General features: G+C 41.2%; 2 protein-coding genes across 3 annotated transcripts in view; one reads left to right on the top strand and one right to left on the bottom strand.

Moving 5' to 3' along the window:
• plpp3 (phospholipid phosphatase 3) overlaps positions 1-9,909 on the bottom strand; it is a 28,193-nt gene extending 18,284 nt beyond the window's left edge. Inside the window, exon 1 of one of the 2 annotated variants that reach the window (XM_085449856.1) lies at positions 9,314-9,909. In XM_085449856.1, the coding sequence (XP_085305982.1) occupies positions 9,314-9,452 (139 nt within the window). In that variant the 5' untranslated portion in view covers positions 9,453-9,909. The remainder of the gene's footprint in view (positions 1-9,313) is intronic. The other variant, XM_085449855.1, reaches the window with a different exon arrangement.
• A 2,687-nt stretch (positions 9,910-12,596) lies between these two features.
• Positions 12,597-24,840, top strand: prkaa2 (protein kinase, AMP-activated, alpha 2 catalytic subunit). The gene is made up of 10 exons (XM_085447273.1): positions 12,597-12,780; positions 13,983-14,124; positions 15,938-16,031; positions 18,196-18,340; positions 19,888-19,975; positions 20,160-20,384; positions 20,755-20,917; positions 21,089-21,427; positions 21,557-21,683; positions 22,688-24,840. The coding sequence occupies exons 1-10, from the start codon at positions 12,681-12,683 to the stop codon at positions 22,936-22,938; spliced, it is 1,674 nt and encodes a 557-aa protein (XP_085303399.1). The 5' UTR covers positions 12,597-12,680; the 3' UTR covers positions 22,939-24,840.
• The last annotated feature ends 392 nt before the right edge of the window (positions 24,841-25,232 follow it).

Here is a 25,232-nt window from a genome sequence, read left to right as displayed (position 1 = left end):
GTTCTGTCAAGAGGTCGCTTTTACGCGACGATGCAGTTCATACTTCAACTACCGAAACAGAGGAAACATTCATTTGAAGAAGTTGTGTGTGTGCTTTGATAGGAAATGAGCCTTACACACTATTAAGCCAAGGAGCTGTTTTTAGCACACAAACTGGCATGTAAAGAATAATTGGGGTCTAAAAATTTCCTCAATGGCGAGCTAGAGAAAGACAGGGAGGGTCTGAAAGTATGAAGAATTCAACAGGGGAAAAAAACATAAATGCACTCACACACACATAACCAAAGTGGGTGGCTTAGTGAGTTTGGGAACAGTTCTATTTGTCTTATCAGATCCTGTCATGCACTTCTCTCTTCAGAGAACCGCTGCAGACCACTAAAGACTTACCGCAGGTCAGAGAGAGAGAGAGAGGAATTCCTTTGGCTGGTTGAATCTGTGTTTATATGCAGAGGTCATGGCAGGGCCTGTGTATGTATGTGTGTGTGTGTGTGTGTGTGTGTGTGAGTGAGAGAGCGAGTAAGGGCACTGGACTTATTTTCCATTCGTAAATCCACTCACATGCTCACGCTCTGCTGCCTGCTGGAAATGACAAACACATGATAAAAATATGTCCACGTGCGTTTTGGTTGGGTTGGGGTTTTTAAATGTATGTATGTAGTTTTCTTTGTATGCGATCGAGTGTGTATGTGTGCGCATTTGTTTATGTGACTGAGATTATCCTTCAGGCGTCCGTTTGATTGGCTTTGGAGCTAAATTTGGCGTAGTCAGCGAGAGCTTCGATTAGCAGGGCTAAGACTGATTTTTTTAGTAAGAAAAAAAAGGATTTACTTTATCAAAATGTTACATAGCTAAAATGAAGAATTTAGGGTTTTTAAACAGTCTTCTTTACTATACAGTTCAAAGTTCCTTGAGACTACAAGGCAATGATCATGAATTTGCTATCACTTTCTTTTCTTACCTTAAGCCTGGCTATACTTGGCACAACAGGAAACAATTGTTATTCCAGTGCCAGCTAAAGCTCTACATTGCTTAAAAGGTTAATACCCTTTGACATTGCACTAATATCCCTGTAGAACACCAGCGTGTATGTCGAGTCCATGGTAGTGAGGTTCCCGCATTTTGGTTCTCATGACTTTCTCACCGTTCTGGGTTTCTATTGATATTGTAATAGGTTTTCATGGCTTTCAGAAGCAAAATTAGAATGATATCGTTATTTTAGTGAGTGATGCTGATTGTCAGCAGTGAGTGTGAGAGGTAAATGGGAGGCGGAGCAGGGCAGAGGAAAAGGTATTGTAGTCTGCACTAATGGAGGATTTCCTCCTCCTGTCTCTCAATAAGCAATATGTGACTCGTTCTAAGAAGGAGTGGGAACAAGGACAATTCAGAGGAGGGTTAGAGAGGGCCGGGTCTATAGTGTCTATAGTGTCTATAGTGGGTTGTGACTCTATAGACTGAACAGTCAATCAATCAAACTGTTTAGTCGCTTCTTCTCTGATTTTTCTCACCTCTATTTTAGCAGATCAGATAGCAGCTCCGCTCACTTCCGTAGCTGAAATCTGCATGTCGCACCAATTATTGCAACATGCCAAGTGCAAAATGCAGTCTCTAAATATGTGGTTAGATTTACATGGATTCTGCGATAACAAATTTTGGACAATTTAAGCAATCTGTGACATTTTGAGCGAATTAGTAACAGGTTAAAATGTTTTCTTTTCTGTTAAACTAAGTGGAACTTTTTAAAAACCTATAAACAACATGATCTTTGCCTGTGTGGACATGTCAAAGCATTTATATTTTTCAGGCTACTGAAGAAACTCTTAATACTTTTATAATTCTGATTTGTAAATACCAAACGACATAATCTGCATTTGTAAAATGACGTTTTAAAGTGCCCTACATTGCTAAAGAGAAGTGTGGAGAGATATTATCTTGCGGTTATTTGATATGTGTGTGAATGAGAAGGAGTGTCTTTCTTTATGAGCGTCCTTTAGTCCGGGATTGTTGATGAATGAATGCTCTCATCCAGCTGCAAGTGACATTGCAATTACACAGTGTGCATGTGCACTATAAATGGGAATTGTGTGTGTCAGTAGTGAGACTGTGTTTGTAACGCACACAGTTTGTCATAGTGGCAAATTTTCTATTAAAACAGTGGTACATAGTGTATTTTTAACTGTTTCTATTAATTTATTTAATAGTAATTCCAGTCTCAATCTTAAGCTAAGTGTTTACAGAGGACACATATTCATTATCATTTGTACTGTCACCCCTGAGGTTTTAAAAATGGCATGCCAAGCAGATGCCTCGGATGTTTTGAAATTTGTCACACATCAAACACTTTACAGTTAGGCAAGCCCACCCAGTTAGCCCTATCTTAAGGTCACTAAAGCCATGAGCAAGACTATGTGAGGCTTTCCACATATTTAGAGATAGTGTGCATACATTCAAGACAGATCCCGGAAGAGCAAAAGGTCATAGGTGAGAGATGTGACATAACTCTAGGATTATACTATAGCCTACAGGATCCAAATGTCACTGTGACGCTGTGTATTGTATCTTCGAGAGTGTGCGGTTGTGTGTGTGGCTATGTGGGTGTGAAAGTGGATTACTGTGGTTTCACTGGCGACTTCAGCCAACTTCTTTCTGAAAAAATTTTAAGCCGTCGACCACAAAGGGCTTTAAAAATGTCCTCGCAATCCAAATAAACAAACTCGGCTCCATATAAACCACCCGTGCTTTTACCATACACATAATCACTGTTTAGGAAACATACGTTTATAAACGCGTGCACAAACATGCACCGATACAGATGTTTGGCTCGAGATATTAGTTTCTTTGTTTCCACAGGTTGCTGATGTGTCTCACGCATGTACAAAGCTCACAATTACACAAACACAGACGCACACATAGATACACAGGAGTGGCTGAGGTCAGCAGAGTGGTGCGCAGAGTGAATCCCTTTTTCCCCCCCCTGTGTGAATGCTGTAGCGACCGGGGGGCCGCTGGCTGAAGCATGTGCTTACTCAGAGAGATTTTATTCACAGGAATAAATGCCTTTTTACACACAGGCATCTGTTGGGACACACTCTAGGGTCTTTTACCAGCAGGCACCTGTGTGGGCAACTTCTGAGTGCTGCTGCTGGCCCTGTGTTGCTTTTGGCTTGTAAGTGCATTTGTAGAGATGAAGAGAAATTCACCTTTGGTCCACATCAGAAACTAGGGAATGCGAGAGGATATTCATAATTTGTTTTAAAAAGATCAGTTAAAAGTCATGGAGACTTATTTAATGCTTGGCTGCACTGTCAGCAAAAAAGACAAATGCACAGCTGCTCCAATGAAGAGAAACATGAGCACCGTCCAGGGCCAGATCACGTTATCTGGCTGGTTGGTTAGATGGCTGGCTAGGCGTTTCTCAACGATTGCCATAATGGCATTATTACCCCTTGGGACAAAAGCCTGGCTGTGCAGAGGAGGGCTATGGATTCTCTGAAACCTGATGCTTCTATCTCTGGGTAATGCTCCCCTGAACTTAACACAAGACTGTCTTCTCATTCCAGCTCACCTCAGCTTATACCCCAGACCATTTTTTAATAACTGTGTACACAAGATGTTAAACTGCTGCTACAGTACAAATGTAAAGCATGATGTTTTCTAGTGTTACATGGATCCTCTTCAGCCAGGGGGCTGCTCTGTATGTAAACAGGATAGAGCTCAGTGGCTGCAGCTTAGATAAGGCCTGTGCCATTAAAGATGCTGAGCTGATTACTACACAGCTCTGAGCAGATAAGCACTACAGCCCACAATCCAGTCAACAATAAAGCTAGAAGCAGCAACAGCCATAAACCACTGATAGATAATAAAGCGACCTTGAGTACCCAGTAAGAAGCTTCTTACGCCCTCTCATCTCTCCCTCATTCACTTATTACCCCTCCCTTCTATTTCATCCTCCTTCAGTCTGCCACTGGTCTGTTGGTCCCTGTTAACGAAACAAAGAGCGCTGAGATGCATCAAAAGGGGTATTGTTCTCTCCGAAACAGAGAAATCGCCCTGACCCCCATCCCTGGATGCACACAGCACACACACAAATACAGAAGACTGTATATGCAGTAAGAGAAAGTGACAGACAGAGGGGCCTGTGTAACAGCAGGAAGCAGGCCCAAGAAAGGATATTGTGGGGGGGGAAAGAGATTTAATGAGGCCCATAACTTCAGATCATCTGCCGCTTGCGCTCTAATTTACATTAAAGGGCTAGTGCCATTGTTGTTCATCACATGTTGACTAATAGAAGTAGAAATAGGGTCTAGAAAAACACTGGGTTAAATCAAAAAAGTAACTGTGGAAAAAGTAGAAAGTCTAAGAGTTAATATTTCCATGGGTGTAATGGGCAAGTAGATGTTTGTTGCCCACATGCAGAATTCTGTGAAATATACATTTACATTTCTTGGTGAAGGCTAAAACACAAGTTTAAACACATTCAAAATTGACTGCTAACAAAAGCTTATTGTAAGGTCCTGCCCAGTAATCCAAAATGACTTAAATAAGCAGTTTGAAAAGTGTTTATATGAGAGGGATATAATCATAGATGAGACATGAGAATGAGAGGCATTACTACACTATTGTTGTCAAAGCGTAAACTACAAGCTGGTGTCTTTGTTTTATTGTGCAATTTGTGTGCCAGGATGGCGACAGTATAAAAAAAGGTAAAGGAGATGAATGTGTCTGGTTTGTATAGCAGTGTGAACAGCTACAGGCAAATTGGTCAAGCTTATGCCTTCAGCTTGCCCACGGGAGCCACATGGGACACAGGTCTATAAATCGAGCCACACATGCCTCACACATGCTACCCACAGAGTGAATACAAAATGCTTCACCCTTCAGGCTATATGGTCCATTTAATGACAGCTCTGGGTGCCCTCTCTCTTATTCCCGAATCCCAAAGGACACACATGCACACGCTCACACCCACGCACCTCTAATCACAGCCCTGCTAAGGCACATACCCCAGGGGTTTGGTGGTTAACTCTTGCACCAACAGAAACCCACCGCATGTCACAATGACAGTCGGAAAATGTTGCAGACCTGTCTGGCATTGATGCCACTGGTGCTCTTCATCTCAACATGCACGAAAAACATAGATCTTCCCAAAAATGTGCACTTATATTAGCATCTTATCTAGGAGAGATAGTAGCCCTAGGCTTCTGTTGTCAGGGACATCTGCTGATCTTTATCTTCTGCCAGAGGACACTCGTCACCTCGTCACCTTCTTAAGAGCCATAACCTCACCTTGTCCTGAAGCCGCCAACAAACACTCATCACAGGCTGGGCACAGATAACATTTAGATATCATAACGACAAAAGTATAGTCGAGTAATCAAGCTATGTTGTGTTATGATGTGCAAAGTGTTCTCACAATAAACACTCAATCTGATTACTGTCAAAACTAAATCCTGAGACATATTCTTCTGTGCATGTCTATTAAGTGTCTGCTGTGGGTGACACATGAGTGTAACTAATGTCACACAAAGAGCATTGCAGATATTGATCATATGTGAGTCTCTTTTCTTTCTGACCTTTCACCTAATGTCTTAAACAGATCCCAATAAATCCCAGCCAAATATATTTCTAAGAACATGTTCATGGCTCCCACCTCTGAAAGACTTGTGCAGAATCCCTGAGAATATTTACCCTTGGATTAAGGTCAGCATCTTTGGATTGGAGCCTGTGTTTCAATTTCTCTGTGATAGACTCACATGCTGCTTCAATGTAGTTTTCTAACAGACACAGACTGTATAATCCATGCATATCAATATTCTTCTAATATTATTTTGTTCATTATTGATCTTTCCCTTGTTATTCTGAGACTATTATGAAGACAGAAGACTGGCTCCGGTAGAGAAGGAACACGGGGAAGGAATGGAGATAGATGTGGAAATGGACTAGGAGGCAAAAAAAAGAGACAGGATTTCATTTCACAACCACACCCACCTCCGACCGACACTACCTTTCCGTTTCCCACCCTTTCCTGAGCTCCACTATACACACACACTCTATATGCCCCCTGGTTCACTTACTCCCAAAATTGCACCAGATGTCCCATCCAGAGTCTTTGGGCACAGAGCTACAGCCAGATGAAGAATTTGTGAAATTCTCAAAAATATTTGTAGAGCGGCTCAGGATTGAAGTGGCTGAGGCCTGGAGAGGTGGAGGTTAAACCTCTCTGACTTTAATGAGAGGCTGTGTGACTGACTGCTGTAATGTTATAGCAGCTGATGGGAACGCAGGAGTCGAATACAGAAGGGTTAACGCTCCGGGGCCAGTTATGAAGCTGATTCCTCGAGGCCAAAAGGTTACGCTCTTCTTGGCTACCTGTCTGTGATTTGTGGAAAAGCAGACCGCTGAACACCTGACTGTATCAGAGCTCCAAATTTTGCAATAAACACATAATTAAACGTTTTAAAACATTATATATATAGTTTTTTGCCTCACAGATCATCATAAGGAGACAGATCGTGATCCTTTAAAAGAAGCATATATAGAGTCAATGAATCCATGTTTATGTTTTACAAAAAGACCGCTCCATCCCAAACCAGTTCTGCAGAAGCAAACACATAAAGTATAATCCCCTGTGCATTGTGTAAAACTTAATCATGGTTTAAGTGAGACTACTTTTGGATGCTTGGGTTCCAGAGGGCTCTAGTCTGCGTCTCGTTGCAAAGTGTTCTCACAATAAACTTTTTTTTTTCAAACAGCCAAGAGAAGACTATTGGGCAGTGAGTCGCCAAAAGGGAATACGAAATTCTGCGGTCGAGTTTGTGTATTTATAGTGAGTGTATACTGTTTGTGTGCACGCTCCTTATAGCATTGCTAAATCAACTCGACTGCTCTGTAGGAGTGGAACCTGATCCAGAGTGAAATCAGCAGATGACGGTTGCGCTCAGCTGCCAAAACTATATGCCGTAACCCTGGTCTTGGTAGTTGAGTGCTGGAGAGAATGTGAGTATGCTTTTTCAATGCCTTTCTAATCTTGCTGTACTTTTGCATTATCAGTTTTCTTCAGCAAAACCAACTGGGATGGCTTCTTCATTAAACATTTAAAGATGTTTTCTTTTGTCCTTGTGTGCAGCTATAGATGGTCTCAGATGTCTTTTATGCAGACACTCATTATCTGCGCCTAAGGGTGTGTCAGTTGGGCACATTAACATCCTATAGGAAGATGTAACTGCAGAGACTCTGCGTGTAGAGCCCAGCTGGCAGAATAGGAACTAATTAAAGGTAATGAGATACTTATCTATTTCCCAGTTTTAGTAGTGTACACTACTTTTTAGCCATAAACAGGCTCAGAACAAAAGCTATCAACCATTAAGCATTCCGCTGAGCTCTTCGACAACATTCAACGCATTCCTCCTTCCTCATTCAGGATGCCCTGATAACCCTCCCTTTCTACTGATCTCTTCTCCCTCTTTTAACCCCCTCCCCAGTCACCCCCTCGCACCAAACCCGCAACTCCCCCCAAACCCCTGAAGTGGGCCAACCAATCATCACTGAGCAGCCAGATTGTGTTTAGCATAACAAAGGAGAATCTTTGTAACCATTTGTTACTGTGTTCTTACATGCATTGTGTGAGTTTACAGGCATACATGCGTGTCTGTGAGTGCGTGTGTGTGTCCTAACAAGGCAATGGAGAACTGTCTGTAGAGCTTTAACCAATAAAGGAAGTTGGTTTGTGCAGGAAATTCAGTCCACATGTGATCAAAGCTCATCTACAGTTATATGAGTGCAGATGAAACAGTGTATCTCTGTCTGGGGTTCTTTAATAAGAAAACTAGTATAAACCCAATGGAAAACTTTGTCTGTCAGCGAGCTTTGCTTCTACCTCACAGCACTTATGTGGAGTTAATGTGCACCATTTGTAACATACTGGATGATACAATCCAGCTCCTGTGTGGTAGTGTTGCATACTTCATCGGTACTTTACTGGTTCCTTTATATTGCACTATTGGTGTGTCTCCCACCTGCTCCTCTAAAGCCCGGTCAGCCACTGGTCCCACTTTTCGATCCCTCACTCAAATTGGAGAGGCCTTCCCCTACCACAACACATGCTTAAGCAATTATTCCACGCATTCCCCTGGACAGAGAGGGAGAAAGAGAGCCAGAAAGAAAGAAAGAAAGTAATTTGAAGTGAAGAGATCAGGGGCAGCTGGCCAGGGATTGGCAAGATTCTAGGAGTGAATGTGTAGAAGTTAAGCAGAACTCCCGTAATCCTTTTCCAAAAAAGAGAAAGGGGAGATGGGGGGAATGAAAATAGTGTGAAAAGAAGGGGGGGGGGGGGGGGGTTTACTGGCGCTCAACACTAAAAGGACTGGGCTACAGTGACAACAGCCAAAATCAAACCAGCAAAACAACACACACACAGACACCAGACACACATACACAAAGGCAGCACACTGAATCTGTATGGGATGCCCACTGAACTTAGAACTAACACACATTAAAATTTCTGTGGGAGCAAATGAGAGCTAATGCAAAAAAAACCCTGATGTGACATTAGCTTTGGGGAATGTTTTGTGAGCTGTTAGTCAGTATTTTAATTACACTTTGATTTTTACTTCAGTCACCTTGCAACTCAGCCTATGGCCAGCTTTAGCTGGACTGATAAACATGTTCATCTGATTTGGGGTCAGATGATCATCGTTATCAGAGAACAGACTGGGGGAAGTGGTGGGTGTTGTCTGGCTATTTTTAAGGGCAGGTTAGAACACTTGAAAATATTTATGCCCAAGGCATGTTGACAACTGATCAATTACAGTGACACTCCATGGACTTTGAAATGATCAGTATATTACCCGGTGACAGTTATCTCCGATGAGAGAAGCTAGTCACCTGTCTTGACAACAACAAAGAAAAGAAGTTTTCTCTTCTTCTCAGTTTACAAACTGATTGTGATTCTGGGGTGAATTAAAGAAAATTAAAAGTGCGAACTCCTGAAATGTTGTTTGATTTTTTTTTATTCGGCACTTCCACTGCCCGGGGGTGTTGCGTTGGTACTGGATGATAAGGGGATGTAGCAGCTGAAGTTGTTTTGCAGTCAGATAACGGGCAATACTTTTAAAATGATAATACTCTTATTGGCAGACTTGAGAAAAGGCGGGCACCGTTTATCTATTCTAAAGATGACTTTTATTGTGAGTGCAATGTGCAGAAGTTTCTGTCTTCACTTTTTTTTGCATGTACTCTACAAAAGCTGATGTGAGATACGCAGTTTAAATGGTAACAGAGAGGAAAGCATCGTGTAAACATATCTGTGTGAACTTACCAAGTAGAAGGCAGAAGACATCGAGCACTATTAGCACCTTCTTCTTACTGTTGTCAACACCATTGTTGTTATTTAACGTAGAGGTTCCTCCGTTCCTTGTTTCTTGAGCCATTGCTTTCTCATACATGTAATTTTGCATTTGATGAGTCCCCGTTTCAGATCAAAATCCCACACCGCACGGTCTATGAAGAAACTGTGTCAGGCTCTCAAGTCCTTGGAAGAAATGTCATGCAAAGCAACGGGAAACAAACTTCCCAACTCGCAGCTCTCTCGGAGTTTCTGATCTGTTTATGACTCGCTCTCTCGTATTTCAGTTTTACAAAATAATTAAAAGTCAGATGAGTAGTAGGCTAAATGGAGAACTGACCCGCGGCACGAACTTAGTTTTAAAAAATTGCCTGCACTGGTACTGAATGGAAAGCCCGCTCCCCTTTATCTGTCTTGTTTCAAAGACTTGGAGTGAGACTTGCGTTGCGCATCGACAGCCGCTCTTGTTATATCAATCCTTCTTCTCCTCCTCCTCCCCCCGCTCTCTTAGTTCCCACAGCAGCCCTCCTCCTCTCTCTGCTAACGAGTAATCGTCTCCATCCCTGCTTGAAAAACTTGGAAGAGTGGAGACCAGCAGTGGACTGACCACCGTTGCGGATAAACTGCTCCTAGCGGTTACTCACGGTAACAGGCGCAAAACAACCGAAGCGCTTTTGAGTTGAGACTATTAAAAATCTTTGTTCTTGGACAGACAAAATAAAGAGAATATATTCCAGTATATAGTGCTAGAGTTTTTTTTTAAATTTTCAATAAAGTGTTTATTTTAAAAGATGAACAAAAATATAATATTGCAACAATTAAAGTTCAAATGTTAATTAAAATATTGATATTTGTTTTTCATGTGAAAAATGTGTCGAAACCTTATATATATTTGTCCAGTCTCCATACAGAGACAAAGACGGGAAGTCTGTAATTCGTGATTTTAATCCTTTTTAACTTCAGGAAATTTCTGTTTCCAGACGATTTTATGTTTAATACAAAAAAAATCTTATAATATAACATAATGTAATATAATATGTTGGTGAGCGAACACTATTTGTTGTCCAATTTGAGAAGCTCGAGCCTTGTGTTTTTTTGTGTATTTTCATCGTATTCCCGTTTCCTCTTTTTTCACATTGTTGTTTTGTCCTAGATTCCTTTCGATGCCGTTCTTGTCCGGGCAAATGGCTATATAAATAAATATTGCTTGCTTGTTGCGTATGTTTAACAATAGGAGTAGAAAGAAATCCGAAACTCATACCAGGTATTGAGTATCGATGAATCATACGTATGCTGCCATCTAGTGGTGAACTCCACATTTTGCATTTAGGAATAAAGAAGAAAAACCCATACTAGTAATTACTCACGAAATATGAGTTATATATATATATATATATATATATATATATATATATATATATATACACACACACACGTGGGGCAAAAAAGTATTTAGTCAGCCACCGACTGTGCAAGTTCCCCCACTTAAAATGATGACAGAGGTCAGTAATTTGCACCAGAGGTACACTCGAACTGTGAGAGACAGAATGTGAAAAAAAAAAATCCATGAATTCACATGGTAGGATTTGTAAAGAATTTATTCGTAAATCAGGGTGGAAAATAAGTATTTGGTCAATAACAAAAATACAACTCAATACTTTGTAACATAACCTTTGTTGGCAATAACAGAGGTCAAACGTTTACTATAGGTCTTTACCAGGTTTGCACACACAGTAGCTGGTATTTTGGCCCATTCCTCCATGCAGATCTTCTCGAGAGCAGTGATGTTTTGGGGCTGTCACTGAGCAACACAGACTTTCAACTCTCGCCACAGATTTTCTATGGGGTTGAGGTCTGGAGACTGGCTAGGCCACTCCAGGACTTTCAAATGCTTCTTACGGAGCCACTCCTTTGTTGCCCGGGCGGTGTGTTTTGGATCATTGTCATGTTGGAAGACCCAGCCTCGTTTCATCTTCAAAGTTCTCACTGATGGAAGGAGGTTTTGGCTCAAAATCTCACCATACATGGCCCCATTCATTCTGTCCTTAACACGGATCAGTCGTCCTGTCCCCTTGGCAGAAAAACAGCCCCATAGCATGATGTTTCCACTCCCATGCTTCACAGTAGGTATGGTGTTCTTGGGATGCAACTCAGTATTCTTCTTCCTCCAAACACGACGAGTTGAGTTTATACCAAAAAGTTCTACTTTGGTTTCATCTGACCACATGACATTCTCCCAATCCTCTGCTGTATCATCCATGTGCTCTCTGGCAAACTTCAGACGGGCCTGGACATGCACTGGCTTCAGCAGCGGAACACGTCTGGCACTGCGGGATTTGATTCCCTGCCGTTGTAGTGTGTTACTGATGGTGACCTTTGTTACTTTGGTCCCAGCTCTCTGCAGGTCATTCACCAGGTCCCCCCGTGTGGTTCTGGGATCTTTGCTCACCGTTCTCATGATCATTTTGACCCCACGGGATGAGATCTTGCGTGGAGCCCCAGATCGAGGGAGATTATCAGTGGTCTTGTATGTCTTCCATTTTCTGATGATTGCTCCCACAGTTGATTTTTTCACACCAAGCTGCTTGCCTATTGTAGATTCACTCTTCCCAGTCTGCTGCAGGTCTACAATACTTTTCCTGGTGTCCTTCGAAAGCTCTTTGGTCTTGGCCATGGCGGAGTTTGGAGTCTGACTGTTTGAGGCTGTGGACAGGTGTCTTTTATACAGATGATGAGTTCAAACAGGTGCTATTCATACAGGTAACAAGTGGGGGACAGAAAAGCTTCTTACAGAAGACGTTACAGGTCTGTGAGAGCCAGAGATTTTCCTTGTTTGATGTGACCAAATACTTATTTTCCACCCTAATTTACGAATAAATTCTTTACAAATCCTACCATGTGAATTCATGGATTTTTTTTCACATTCTGTCTCTCACAGTTGAAGTGTACCTCTGGTGCAAATTACTGACCTCTGTCATCATTTTAAGTGGGGGAACTTGCATATTCGGTGGCTGACTAAATACTTTTTTGCCCCACTGTATATATATATACACACATCTATATATTTAGACCGTGAGGGTTAGTATTTGACTGGGCTACTAAACTCAACATAACACCCTGCTGGTTGCTCCGTGCAGGGTAGGTGGGAGAGCGCGCCTGGTTCTTGGAGGGATAATTCGCGTGCGTGCGCGCGTTTTCCGCCGTTGGTGGTTCTTCACTCTGAAGTGCCCCGCCCCCCCCCCCCCCCCCCCCCCTCTTCCCCGCCCCCCGTGCGCTGCACAGGCCAGGCAGGCAGTTCTCCCACCTCACCGAGCGAGCCAAGCCGTCGGTAACGGAGAAGATGGCAGAGAGGCAACAACAGAAACACGAAGGCAGGGTAAAGATCGGCCATTACATCCTCGGCGACACGCTCGGAGTGGGGACATTCGGCAAAGTGAAGAGTTAAGTCCTGTTTCTGTGTCATGCCAGGCTTCATGTGTACGTTTGTGCCTTCAGTTGGAGTAGTTAATGCCAAGTAGTCGCTGTGCCCCCACTCCCCTACCACCCCTTTAACGCTTCGTGTTCAACTTGCTGGTGGTCAGTGAAGCAGTTGGCGTAGTTGAGCGGTTTAACCACGGCAACAGACTGGATTTTAAACGTACTGTAGTCTGAGAATCTGACCGCTTCAAAGTCAAATTCTTTCACCGAAGCCCCCTTCAGTAGCTGCTGTTATCAGCTATGGCAGGTGATAAAACCTGGATGCATAGAGATGCACAGTCACACTCGCATTATTATGGTATATCGTTAAGTAATAAGGACTGTGCGGTGGTGGCTGTCCTTTGCCCTGTCTGGCGACAAAGGACGATTGAAGCTTACCGTTTGACCCACCGTGGGAACCTAACGTTGAACTGACATTAATTTTGCAAGCTAGTCCGATGTGTTATTCTCTGCTAGCCGGTGGTAGCTTGTTAAGTGCTTGTCAAGTCGAGCAAACCCTAAACAATCTTAAAGCTTCAATAGGATGCGTATAACAGATTATTATTAGGGTAGCCTTCGCTAGTTCTCTGACACTCAGCATGACCTTGTGAGCTTTAACTCTATGCTCACCCCGCCTGTTTCTTGCGTGTGCTGCTAAAAACATTTGCTACCATGGCTATTTCTGAACATCATCATCAAGGAAAATGATTTTGCTCACACTCCCAAACCACTAGGAGAAAATCTGTGTAAAGTCATGTGTGAAAGAATAAAAAATGACTGTGTGTGTGTGTGTGTAATGCTTGCTCGTTTCAGGTTACTGCTTGTGTGTTAGTTGTGGAGCAGTTCATGCCCCAGTTCGTATCTGACTCTGAGTTTCGTGTGCAGTGTTTGGCAGCTGCAATAACAGCTTGGTTTCAGAGCCTCCAGCAGGCAGATAGCTCCAACACTATAAACAAACGCATGGAAAGAAAATAGGGGTTACAAAAGAGAGCAAAAGCTCAATATAACAAACGCAGTTCATTCACTACTTTGTGCAAGCTTCCTACGCAACAGGACTCCAAATCAAAGTGTAACCCTTTTAATCCACACCAAGCTGCTTATGTAGTAGGTTATGTGATTTATTTATTTTTTATTAATTTTTTTAGCCTCTGTGGTCTCTTTCATGTCTGTATTCTGTTGTTTTTAGTTGGCGAGCATCAGTTGACAGGCCATAAAGTGGCTGTGAAGATCCTGAACAGACAGAAGATCCGTAGTCTCGATGTTGTGGGGAAGATCAAACGAGAGATCCAGAATCTTAAGCTGTTCAGACACCCACACATCATCAAGCTGTAAGTACAGAAAGACGACACATCCGTCTGTCAGATTTAAGACTCAGACTCAGTGAAGACTGACAAGCTTTGCAGAGAGATAACTGGGCTCTCTTTTATTATTGCTTGTTGTAACGTGGGTTCTTTGCTGTGTGTTGTGGCATGCTTTGCTTGTTTACATGTGTTTCCTAGAGCTGTACTCTACTGAGCATACCCACAAGGGTCACAGGAGGTAAAACACACAAACATACCAGTGCATGCACACAAGCTTGGAGCTAGATAAAGAAATGTGCTCTGGCTAGGACAAATCTCCAGTTAATATGCTGGATATTGTTGTAATGAAGGAGCATGTCTAAATCCCTCTCTCCTCATGGATTTTTCTGTGACTTTGTTGTCCTTCTTTCTCTTTCCTTCTATCTCCCTGGCCTCTTTCCCCTTGTTAGTCCATGTCTGTCCGTCCCTCTCAACATTGTTTGTGATATTTTTAGTCTAGGGTTATGGTTAGTCCACTGTAAAACTCTAAGCAATGGCAGATATGCGAGTTGTCAGGTCATAAGCTGGAGTGCTGTGGAAGTCAGTGTCAGAGACGTATACAGTAATAAACACATGCACACTGTGTACACTTCTTGTACAGACGTGGAAGCAGTTTAACATACTGACCATGACTATAAAAGCTGCCACACTCTCAACTGTTAGAAGAAAAAAGTTATTTGTCTTAATGTTTCTCCTCCCATAGTCCCTGTGGTGTTAGGCTTCACCCAGCTTGACAGTATTGAAATAGATTGTGATAAAGTTTATATTCTACCACCGGCAACCATTCATGAAATTGTGCCTGCAATTTAACATACCTGACCTTTATGAAAGCAACCCAATATCACAGCCTTGCTGTGCCTTTGTTTCTGTGTACTAATGCTGTGTATTGTTTATGTAGACGATATAGGTTTAGACATTCCGGTTCACCCATCTGTGTCTTTGTTTTGAAAGAAAAGCACATTTGTTCTTATTTCCAGTAAATTAATCAGAAATGTCATGAATGACAAATATGACTGACTGGTGATTTTTTAATAGCAACAATGACTCCTGTGTCCTGTTGCACAAGTTACAAAAATGATCATGAGAAGAAACCTCTCCAAATATGATAGCACATCTGATAACTGCTGTGTTGATTAAAGAAACTGTTCATTTGGTTAGCTGAGTTACTGGAACATCAACTCTTGCCTGCTCGATAACTGAAGATGCCATAGGAAGGTGTGTCCTACCCCCTACATAAAACCACAAAAACTTGAACCTAAATAGAAAGTGGAATGAGAGGCCTGCAACACAGAGCAAGGAAACAAATGCATCAGATACTCTATTTTGAGAAACAGACACCCCATGGGTCCTAAACTGGCAGCTTCACTAATTGGTAACCACAAAATACTATTTCTGGGATCAGCAGTGAAGAAGCAGCTCCCGGAGACCTCCCTTGTAGGCAGAGTTGCAAAGAAAAAGCCATATATCCTTCTGCTAATGTCTTTTGCCCATCATAATCTTTTCCTGATATACTCAAAAAACTGGACAAGCAATTCAATTAAAAACATGTAATTTCTAATTAACGATTCCATTACTGACTATGTCAGGTACAAGAGTTTTAATTATTTTAATGTTATTTTGATTAAAAATTAATCTACCTATAAAAAAGGGACATGTCTAAGTGATCTCACTTTTTAATTTTTGAGAATAAAAGGTGAAAATAGAAGATAGAAGGTGAAATCAACTAATAAATGTATTAAAAGTTCATTGTAATACAACATTTTTTTTTTGTTGTTGTTTTTGTTGTTGTTGTTGTTGTCAGGTACCAGGTCATAAGCACCCCGACAGATTTTTTCATGGTTATGGAGTATGTGTCGGGAGGTGAGCTGTTTGATTACATCTGCAAGAATGGACGGGTAAGATGACATTCTTCTATTATCTTGCTGGTAGATTTCAGCCTGGCTGAGTACAGTGGTCAATGAATCATCAGAAATTCTTTTATTATCCAGTGGCATGGTTAGCTGACTAAACAGAAGCCTGACTGGTTAAACAGTTCTGACAGTTTAAAAGCAATTGTTGCATATATTTGGTAAACATATCAAGCAAAAATCTGATGATGGTTTGTTTCCTGGGGTTGTGCAGTAATCCAAGTAGACTTGCTGTTAAAAATAGCTGAGTGTATTTATACTTAACTTTGTGTTGACTGTATTTTTTCACATTATTTAAATCCACATCCTTCACATTATATATATTATAAACTGTATGGTCTTGCTTTAGCTTTAAATACATCTTCTTACTACTGTCATTTTGAGTAGGTATCTATATTTTAATTAACTTATAATGTACATTTAAACTATGTTCCTAAACATGTGCACTGTTTTCAAGTGCAACTTACAACGTCTCTCCTTGTTTTGTCATGTATACATTACATCGTATTACACTGTAATAGTGGATGCTCATGTTAAACATGGGCAAACTTTAAAAAACTTAGATGAAGTCAATTTATGTGAAAGTAATTCCTTTGAGCCAAAGTTTCATGCTTTAGATTCGTCTAAACATTTAATTTCAGGCAGTTTTTTCTGCCCTTAGCTCTGTGGGTGTCAATGAAAGCAGATGTCTCTAGAGCACAAAGCTCTACCTGTGAGCATAAAAAACATTTCTTAGATTTTCTGTTTACGAGGGGCGGGCAACCATCCATCCATCCATCCATCCATTCGCTTCCGCTTATCCTTTTCAGGGTCACGGGAGCCTATCCCAGCTGTCACAGGGCGAGAGGCAGGGTACACCCTGGACAGGTCGCCAGTCTGTCGCAGGGCCAACACACAGGGACAGACAACCATTCGCACTCACATTCATTCGCACATTCACACCTAGTGACAATTTGGATTTTCCAATTAACCTATCCCCACAAGCTGCATGTCTTTGGACGGTGGGAGGAAGCCAGAGTACCCGGAGGGAACCCACGCAAACACGGGGAGAACATGCAAACTCCACACAGAAAGACCCCGGCCTGGTGTTGGAATTGAACTCAGGACCTTCTTGCTGTGCGGCAACAGTGCTAACCACCGTGCCGCCCGAGGGGCAACTTTCTTCTGATTGATTGAGGGGCAACCAATCAGAAGAAAGTTGGTTTAAAATGAGGGTAAAGATGGCTAAAATGGCTTGTTTCAGACATCATATTAACTGATAGGTTCCACAGGCCTAGTATGACATAAATATGGTTTATTTTGAACTGCGAGTCACGAAAAGCTGCCCTAGTAAAGTCTAGTAAAGCCATTCATAGTTTTCTATTGATGTTTATGAACTTCACCTTTTGAAATTGAAGTAGCGTGACTCTTAATGGACTGCATGGTTATGCATTAGTCCTACACAGCACCTACACACAGCTTTGCAGAACGTTGCATGTCTTACCTGGTTATGTCGCCAGGGTCAGAAACATCCAGAATGTGCACTACTTCTACTCTTGTACATGTTTGTGCTATTGTTGGTCCTTTAGTCCTGCTTCTGCCAAGGAGAGCGAGCCAAAGTCACTCATTATAGTGAAGTGAAACTAGTGTTAAAAGCAATGAAACTGTCCACTGTCTTTGCTTTTATTGCTGTTTTTTTTAATCTTTTGATCTTTTTTGTGCTTCTTTCTCTTTTCATGAACTCTGTTGTCACTACCTTTTGTGTTAAAGCCCATTATCCACTAGTCCGTAGGCAGCGTTCTACAGTTTAGAAAACCAGACTATTTAAAATCACTAGCTTTTTACATTTAGCATCCACAAAGCTAGCTATTCCCTCAGGTCATTAAGGGCACTTAAAAGAGATAAATGGGCTAATTATTATTGATCTTAAATTAATTACATGCATAGAAAACACAGTCTGAAATGTTTTCCATTTCTAATAAATCAGTAAATGAATGTTTTCCATAATAACTCTAAATGTTAGTGCTTTTTTTTTTTTGCACTGGCTCAACAAAATCTGCTAGAAATGTTTTTAAAGTCGGGTCCTGTTGCAACTGACCCAGTTGCATACTTGTAGATCAGAGGGAACATCATCACTCAGATCAGTCAAGTCCATTCATTTTGTGTCTTTCAGGTGGAGGACACTGAAGCACGCCGCCTTTTCCAGCAGATTATCTCAGCTGTAGACTACTGTCACCGGCACATGGTGGTTCACAGAGACCTCAAACCTGAGAATGTCCTATTGGATGCCAATAAGAATGCCAAGATAGCAGACTTTGGTAAGAAAACAGTTATAGCTAGAGGGGGAGACATAAAAACAAGCTTGACAATAGAATCTTTTGTAAATTCATGATAAGAGGACAGATAAAATACTGAGGTTTGTTTAGGGTGACAGAGTAAAATTACATAGTTTAAATAAAGCCAAGTGACAGCTGTTTATGATTCAACACATGCAGTAACTTTGTTAACTTGAAGAAAAATGTGAAATCTAATTGTGCACCTTTTAGCTTTATTAAATGATAAGGAAAATTTCACTTGAGAATGCCTCTTATCAGTTAAGGCCTTAATTTTTGCAATTTAAGTTAAAAATCCTGATGTAATATGACCATGAAAGAGAGAAATATTTCAAAAACACACAAGGGCCCTTATGCGCAGCAGGGCGTGTGGGGTGGAGAGACATCCCTTAGCAACGGCAAGGTTTCATATCAAGTCTGGCAGGAAGCCTTGAGGCCCAGTGTCATCTGATAGGGAAGGAATCAAGGCGGGGTGTGGCAGTGGAGTACAGCAGGAGAAGTGTTTTGGCTGAGAGCAAAAAATACTGGCAAGCAGAGCAAGGGAGTGTTAAGGGACCAGGGATAAAAGATAAAGGGAAGGTCAGCACAACACAAAGGGTCTGACGTTTAATGTTTGGCAGAGACCCTGGTAGGCAGAGAGAGGCTCATCCAATTAAACGAGCTGTGTGTTTAGAGCTTAGTGTCTTGGAGAGTAAAGAAGGATAAAGGTCTCAGTAGTGTCCGCAGTGTGTAACTCCCTGTTGGGCTATGTTCAAATTTAACCTGCAGACAGGTGACAGATTAGGGGAAAAACCTGAACCCTTGACCCGTGCGAGGAGGGGTGCTGGAGATCTGTTGTGTTGTTGGGATCTTTTTGCTGGCAGGGTTTGACTAGCCCTTCTGTTCTTTTAGAGGAAAGGGTCACTAGAAATCAATGCCTTATTACTTCATCCTGGGATGAAACATTTCTATCCTGACTCCTAGAGTTGTCGCTTTAAGGATTACAGTACCCTGTTTATAGGCCATTAGTGGTCACTGACTGGATTCATGAGGATGGAAAACATAGTCATATACTGTGCTGTTTTGGGTCTTTCTGTGTGAAGTTTTGCCTCCAGAGACATGATTGTCGGTTAATTTGTGATTCTAAATTGGCAATAGGGGTGAGTATGACTAGTCTTTCTCGTTGTGCCAGCTCTGTGCTGGACTGGCACTCTGTCACAGACATGACAGATAGACAGTGATAGGTTTCACTCCCTTGAAACCCTAAGTTGAATGGAAAGAAGAAAATATATCTGTCCATTATTAGAAATTAAGAAAATTGATAGAATGATATAGGTTCACTGCTCTCCACCCCCCATCTCCACCAAATGATGAAATATCTTTTGAGGGTACTTGAACACCTTAAAAGAGTTCTAAAGCTGAAGCTGTTCTGGTGGCAGCTGGTCGCTCATCTCCATACTAAGATGCTTTGTTGTTGTTATGCTTGTTACTGTAAGAATAAAGACGGAGAGATATTAATGTTCTCTTGCCATGTAACTGGGATTGTCCGACAGGACTGTCAAACATGATGTCAGATGGAGAATTCCTACGAACTAGCTGTGGCTCACCCAATTATGCAGCTCCAGAGGTCATCTCAGGAAGGTTTGTACGTCTATTTTTTGTGTGTGATCATACAACCAACTATTTTTTTAACTGCCTCATGGGATAAGTCATAAACAAACCGTTTAACCATTAACCTATAAATCACTGTGGAAAAAAAGCGTTTCTGGTGGTTAAGCATCTGGCTTTTTTTTTTAACTGTCACATCCTTTCATCTCTCTGTTAGACTCTATGCAGGCCCAGAAGTTGACATCTGGAGCTGTGGTGTGATTCTGTATGCCCTGCTGTGTGGCACCCTGCCCTTTGATGATGAGCATGTCCCCACACTGTTTAAGAAGATCAGAGGAGGTGTCTTTTACATCCCAGAGTATCTGACCCGCTCTGTGGCCTCGTTGCTGATGCTCATGCTGCAGGTGGATCCTTTGAAGAGAGCCACCATCAAAGACATCAGGTACTGACCCCACTGTCTTGAATCCAGAGGCCTCCTTTAGCTATATTGTTAACACTTTTTTATTAATATTATACTGTATGTTTCTCTTCATATATCAGTTCTTTAACTAATGTTGCCACAAAAGAAAATGCCATAGCTTTATAACTCAAGTTATAGCTTTATTTTCTTTCCTCAATATGTCAAATATTTAGTTCCCTGTCCACTCTTTTATAACTGTTAGCTCTGTAATGTGGCACAGGATTATTTTATTACAGACTCCTCTGTTTGATAATCCAGCTTGAAGCAAGCTAAAAGTCATACCTTGCGTGTCTGATAATGTCAGTATTGAGTTTGGGATGAAGCGTTTGAGTTGATCAATGTTTTTTGATAGGGAACATGAATGGTTTAAGCAGGACCTACCAGGCTACCTTTTCCCAGAGGATCCATCATATGATGCGACTGTTCTGGATGAAGAGGCTGTCAGGGAAGTGTGCGAAAAGTTTGAATGCACTGAATCTGAGGTTGTGACCAGCCTGTACAGTGGAGACCCACAGGTGCTCATTGTCTTTGTTCTAGTACATGTTTTCTATGTTTGATAAACTTAACCTGATATATTATGAAAGCTGTAAACAACGTTTGTAGGTTTCAGTAGTATAATGGTCTGTTGGGAGTGAATTATCTTATTGGTCTTCACTTTATTTTTCGTCATCCTTCTGTTTACGCAGGATCAGTTATCCGTAGCCTATCACCTCATCATAGATAACAGGCGCATCATGACCCAGGCCAGTGAATTCTATTTGGCGTCCAGTCCTCCACAGGGCTCCTTTATAGAGGAGGGAATGCCGTTGCCCCCTGGAGTTAAACCTCACCCAGAGAGGATGCCTCCGCTCTTGGCTGACAGCCCAAAGTCGCGTTGTCCTCTGGATGCTCTCAACACCACTCGGCCTAAACCACTGGCAGTGAAGAAGGCTAAGTGGCACCTGGGTATCAGGAGTCAGAGCAGACCCTATGATATCATGGCTGAGGTGTACAGAGCTATGAAGCAGCTAAACTTTGACTGGAAGGTGCTTATACATACATAAAGCACATCACTGCAAAGAACCCCACACAAACAGAGTCTCTGTTTTGGCTGTTTTTAAAATATTTATTTATATATTTATTGACTCTTTTGTGTGTGTGTGTGTGTGTGTCAGGTGGTGAACCCATACCATTTGCGAGTTCGAAGGAAGAATCCAGTGACAGGCAACTTGGTGAAAATGAGCCTGCAGCTCTATCAAGTGGACAACAGATCCTACCTCCTTGACTTCAAGAGCATTGATGGTTAGTAACACATTAAGCAGGTTTCACAATCTAGTCACAATCAATACATGACTAATTTAAAACCAAAATAAAATACACATTTTCCAAATCATAAAACATGCGTGGCCTTTGTGCAGGTGTAAAGCTGCTGATGTTTGTCCTTAATTTTGTCATTCTAAAGTTGAGCTGAAATGAATAAAGGCGTGAACTGCACTTCACAAGGTTGTCTAAGAAAATTGCAGCTGTAGTCACAAAACATAAAAAAAAGAAAAAAGTTGTTTTATGAAAAAGCTCCTTTTTCATGTTAAAGCGTTGAGAGTGGGTTCAGCAATCCTACAGCCTGAGGAAAGAAACCGTTTTGAAGTGTGTTGGTACTAATGTATTACTTGCAAGATGTCTTTTAGTATCCTTTCTGCGTAGACACCTCACCTCACCGGTGCCTTTGATGCTCAGTAGATGGGTGTCTGTGATCTATTATTTACATTTAGACCATTTAAATCATCCACTGCAGAGATTTCTGGTCTTGGATTGTGCATATAATATTAACTCTTTTTGTCAATAATGAGATTAAATCTTCTTCTGAGGATACGTAACTATATTTAAAAAAATTTAACAGATTTAATATCACGTCATTTGAAGCCTAAAATATTTTAAAAGGCTATAAGAAACTTCATACATCCAATAGATGACATTATTATTTAGATGACAGATATATATTTTTATGGTTATGCAAATCAGGTGAATGAGTCATCTTGTACTTGCTTTAGCACAGAATTGCACTTCAGGAAGAGAGGACCACTACTTATTAAAAAATGCATTGACATCGTTTTTAAGACAAAATGTACCATTAGCTTTGTGTCTTTTGTTTTAAATGACCTCTTTTAGCATTTAGCACTGGTTCGAAATAGCTGGACTGATTTGTGTACTGTCTCACAGATATTTCTCACAAAGTTTAATAAAACAAAAGTTAACGTAGTAGTTACTTTATGAATGACTACTAATATTTGCTGTTGCTGTGCTTCTAGATGACATCATCGAGGCAGTGGGCTTTAAATCGGGCTCATCCACTCCTCAGAGGTCAGGTTCCACAGCCGGTCTCCACAGGCCCAGACTGAGCATTGACTCGGCAACCCCAGCGATTGATCTGCCCCAGCTCAGCTCCTCTCTCCCGGGATCCCTGTCTGGTAGCTCCCATCTGCTCACCCCACGTCAGGGATCACACACCATGGACTTCTTTGAAATGTGTGCCAGTCTGATCACTACGCTAGCACGCTGAGCCCTGCTGACTTGCTTAGGTCACTGTAACCTGGATGTCAGTGGGGTTTTTAAGCTAATCACAGATCGAGGATGTAGGGAGTGTAGATGTTTGGAGTGACTTCTTCTTTCTGTCTCTTCTCCATCTGTTCTGTTTTACTGGATTGGGGGAAGCGATTGGAAATGTAAATGGCAAGGCAGGTGTGGCATTCGCCTCGGATGAAGAGAGAGAGAATGAGGGGGTAAAATAGTGGGGGTTATTATTTCTTGTTTTGACAGTCATTGGGTCAAAGTCTTGATGTCTTACACATCAGGCTGCAGCTGAGGGGAATCTATGAACTAGTGGAGGCCTGTAAAGTGAGAAGCGAGTGGTCAGAGTTCAGCAAAGCTCAAGCTCACTGTCACTTCTCCCACAAACATCTTCGGCTGATTATCAGTTGCTGAATTTCCTTCACCCACTGTACCACCGATCAAAGGTCAGTTTTGCATCTGGTCTTAAATCTTCACTGAGGCAAAGTTGTTAAACTCGACATTAAATCGTGTCAGAGAGAGTATCGCAAAATGTAAAATTCTATTTTTTTTTATTTATGTTGTTTATGAGGAAGATTTTGTTATCCTTGTATTATATTTATATTACAATCATTATGTAGCTGAAAAGTTTGACAGAGAAATACCAAATAAATTACTTTATACATCTTTAAGATTTATATTTTAGCGGTCAGACCCATATTTATTTTTAAGAGGTTTTTTTAGGCATTATAGTTTTTTAATTTAATTACTACTTCAACATAGTTTTACTTGATTTTGAATTGATTGTAGATGAGTAGCGAAGCTCTTTGAGACAGCGGGATAGTAGAATGATGCTCTGCATGACGCCGAGTATGTGTTGCATTGGTGTTGAAGACAGATGCAGACCATCTTACAAGAGTTTGGGTTTTTTTCGGGGGGATATCCAGATATATTTCAAAGCATTCAATCACCCTGCTATTTAAAGCAGTCTTTTATATGCAACACACCCAACAGATCCCTTTACATGCAAGTCCCTAATGAAGACACTTAGACACTTGCTTAGTTATCATAGGGGTGTTCAGTTCAGTCACATATGTAGTAAGCTGAATAAAGACAGGCATTATAGCTGTTTTTAGGTAAAAACTAACATTTTGTTTTATTATTATATTATTAAGCTTTTAAATTAGGCAGATACCCCTTAGAAATTGAGACAGATGCTTAATGTGAGATCTTAAAACTATTTTTATTGGCTGGTGTGGCCAGTTTTTTTTTTTCTAACTTGTTAAAATACTTAAGTAAGCCATTAAATTTCAAAACAGAATGACACTGAGGAGGGCAAAAAATAGATGTGAGACGGTGTGTATCTGTTGCACAAGTGTATAAGCCACATGAACTTTTCTACAGTTGCCTTAAACAATGCAACGCATTAATTGGTATGGAGTGTGTTGTGGAAGTTTTCCATACAAGTGTGTGTTTGTGAGCTCAGATAAGTATGGTACTTAACACTGGTGTGTTTAAAGGCTCTTCAGTATAATTGTGATGTCTGGGATGTCAGAGAGGTGACAGAATCAGAAAAGTGAGTGGCGAGAGACAAACCATGACGGTTCGGCGTGGTGCAGCTGTCTGAGCTGTTATCTGTTTCAATTAGTCATTGCTGTCCAGTCTGCACTGTAAAACTCATTTGCTGTGGCCGACAGTTTGCACACTTACTGTTTACTGCACTGCAAACTTTACTGTAACTGTTGTTGCTGGTTGCTATTGATGCACGCCACCGTTCTGTAATGTCCTGTCAGATTTCCATAGTGATGTTGTGTATTGCTATAGTCAGGCATAACATTATATCAAAATCATTTATGACTGAATGTAAATTGAATGCTGGTGCTGCTAATATAAATCCTTTTCTCTCTTTCTCTCACTATGTTCTTCTGGTTTTAAACCTGCTGTTTTGATGTGGGGATACTGGACCGTTGCCTTTCTACTGTTTGCAGTAAGACGTAGAAGTCAGTGGCACTGAGGCAGTTACTGTTCTGCAGAGTGGTGTCACAGAGATTTACAAAAGTGTAAATACAGCACTTAGAAATATACACTGATATAAATATGTGCAGTAAAAAAACGAAATAACTGAAACGACAGAAAAATATTAAATCTGCAGAAATCTTTCAAAATAAAGTTGTGGAACTTCTTCTCCAACACGTCAACCCTGTGAGATGAGCACAGACAAATGCACATTTGTCTAAAAAGTGCTGCCTTTTCGTTTCACATTGGATTCAAACACCACGCTTTCCCAGATCAATATCGGGTCGCTTT

The sequence above is a fragment of the Copadichromis virginalis genome, linkage group LG23 (genome assembly GCF_057382275.1).
Source record: "Copadichromis virginalis isolate Kocher_CV1m ecotype Utaka linkage group LG23, C_Virginalis_male_GT1.1, whole genome shotgun sequence".
Taxonomy (NCBI): domain Eukaryota; kingdom Metazoa; phylum Chordata; class Actinopteri; order Cichliformes; family Cichlidae; genus Copadichromis; species Copadichromis virginalis.
Note: the sequence above shows the minus strand (reverse complement) of the source record. Positions and strands in the feature narration are given on the sequence as shown.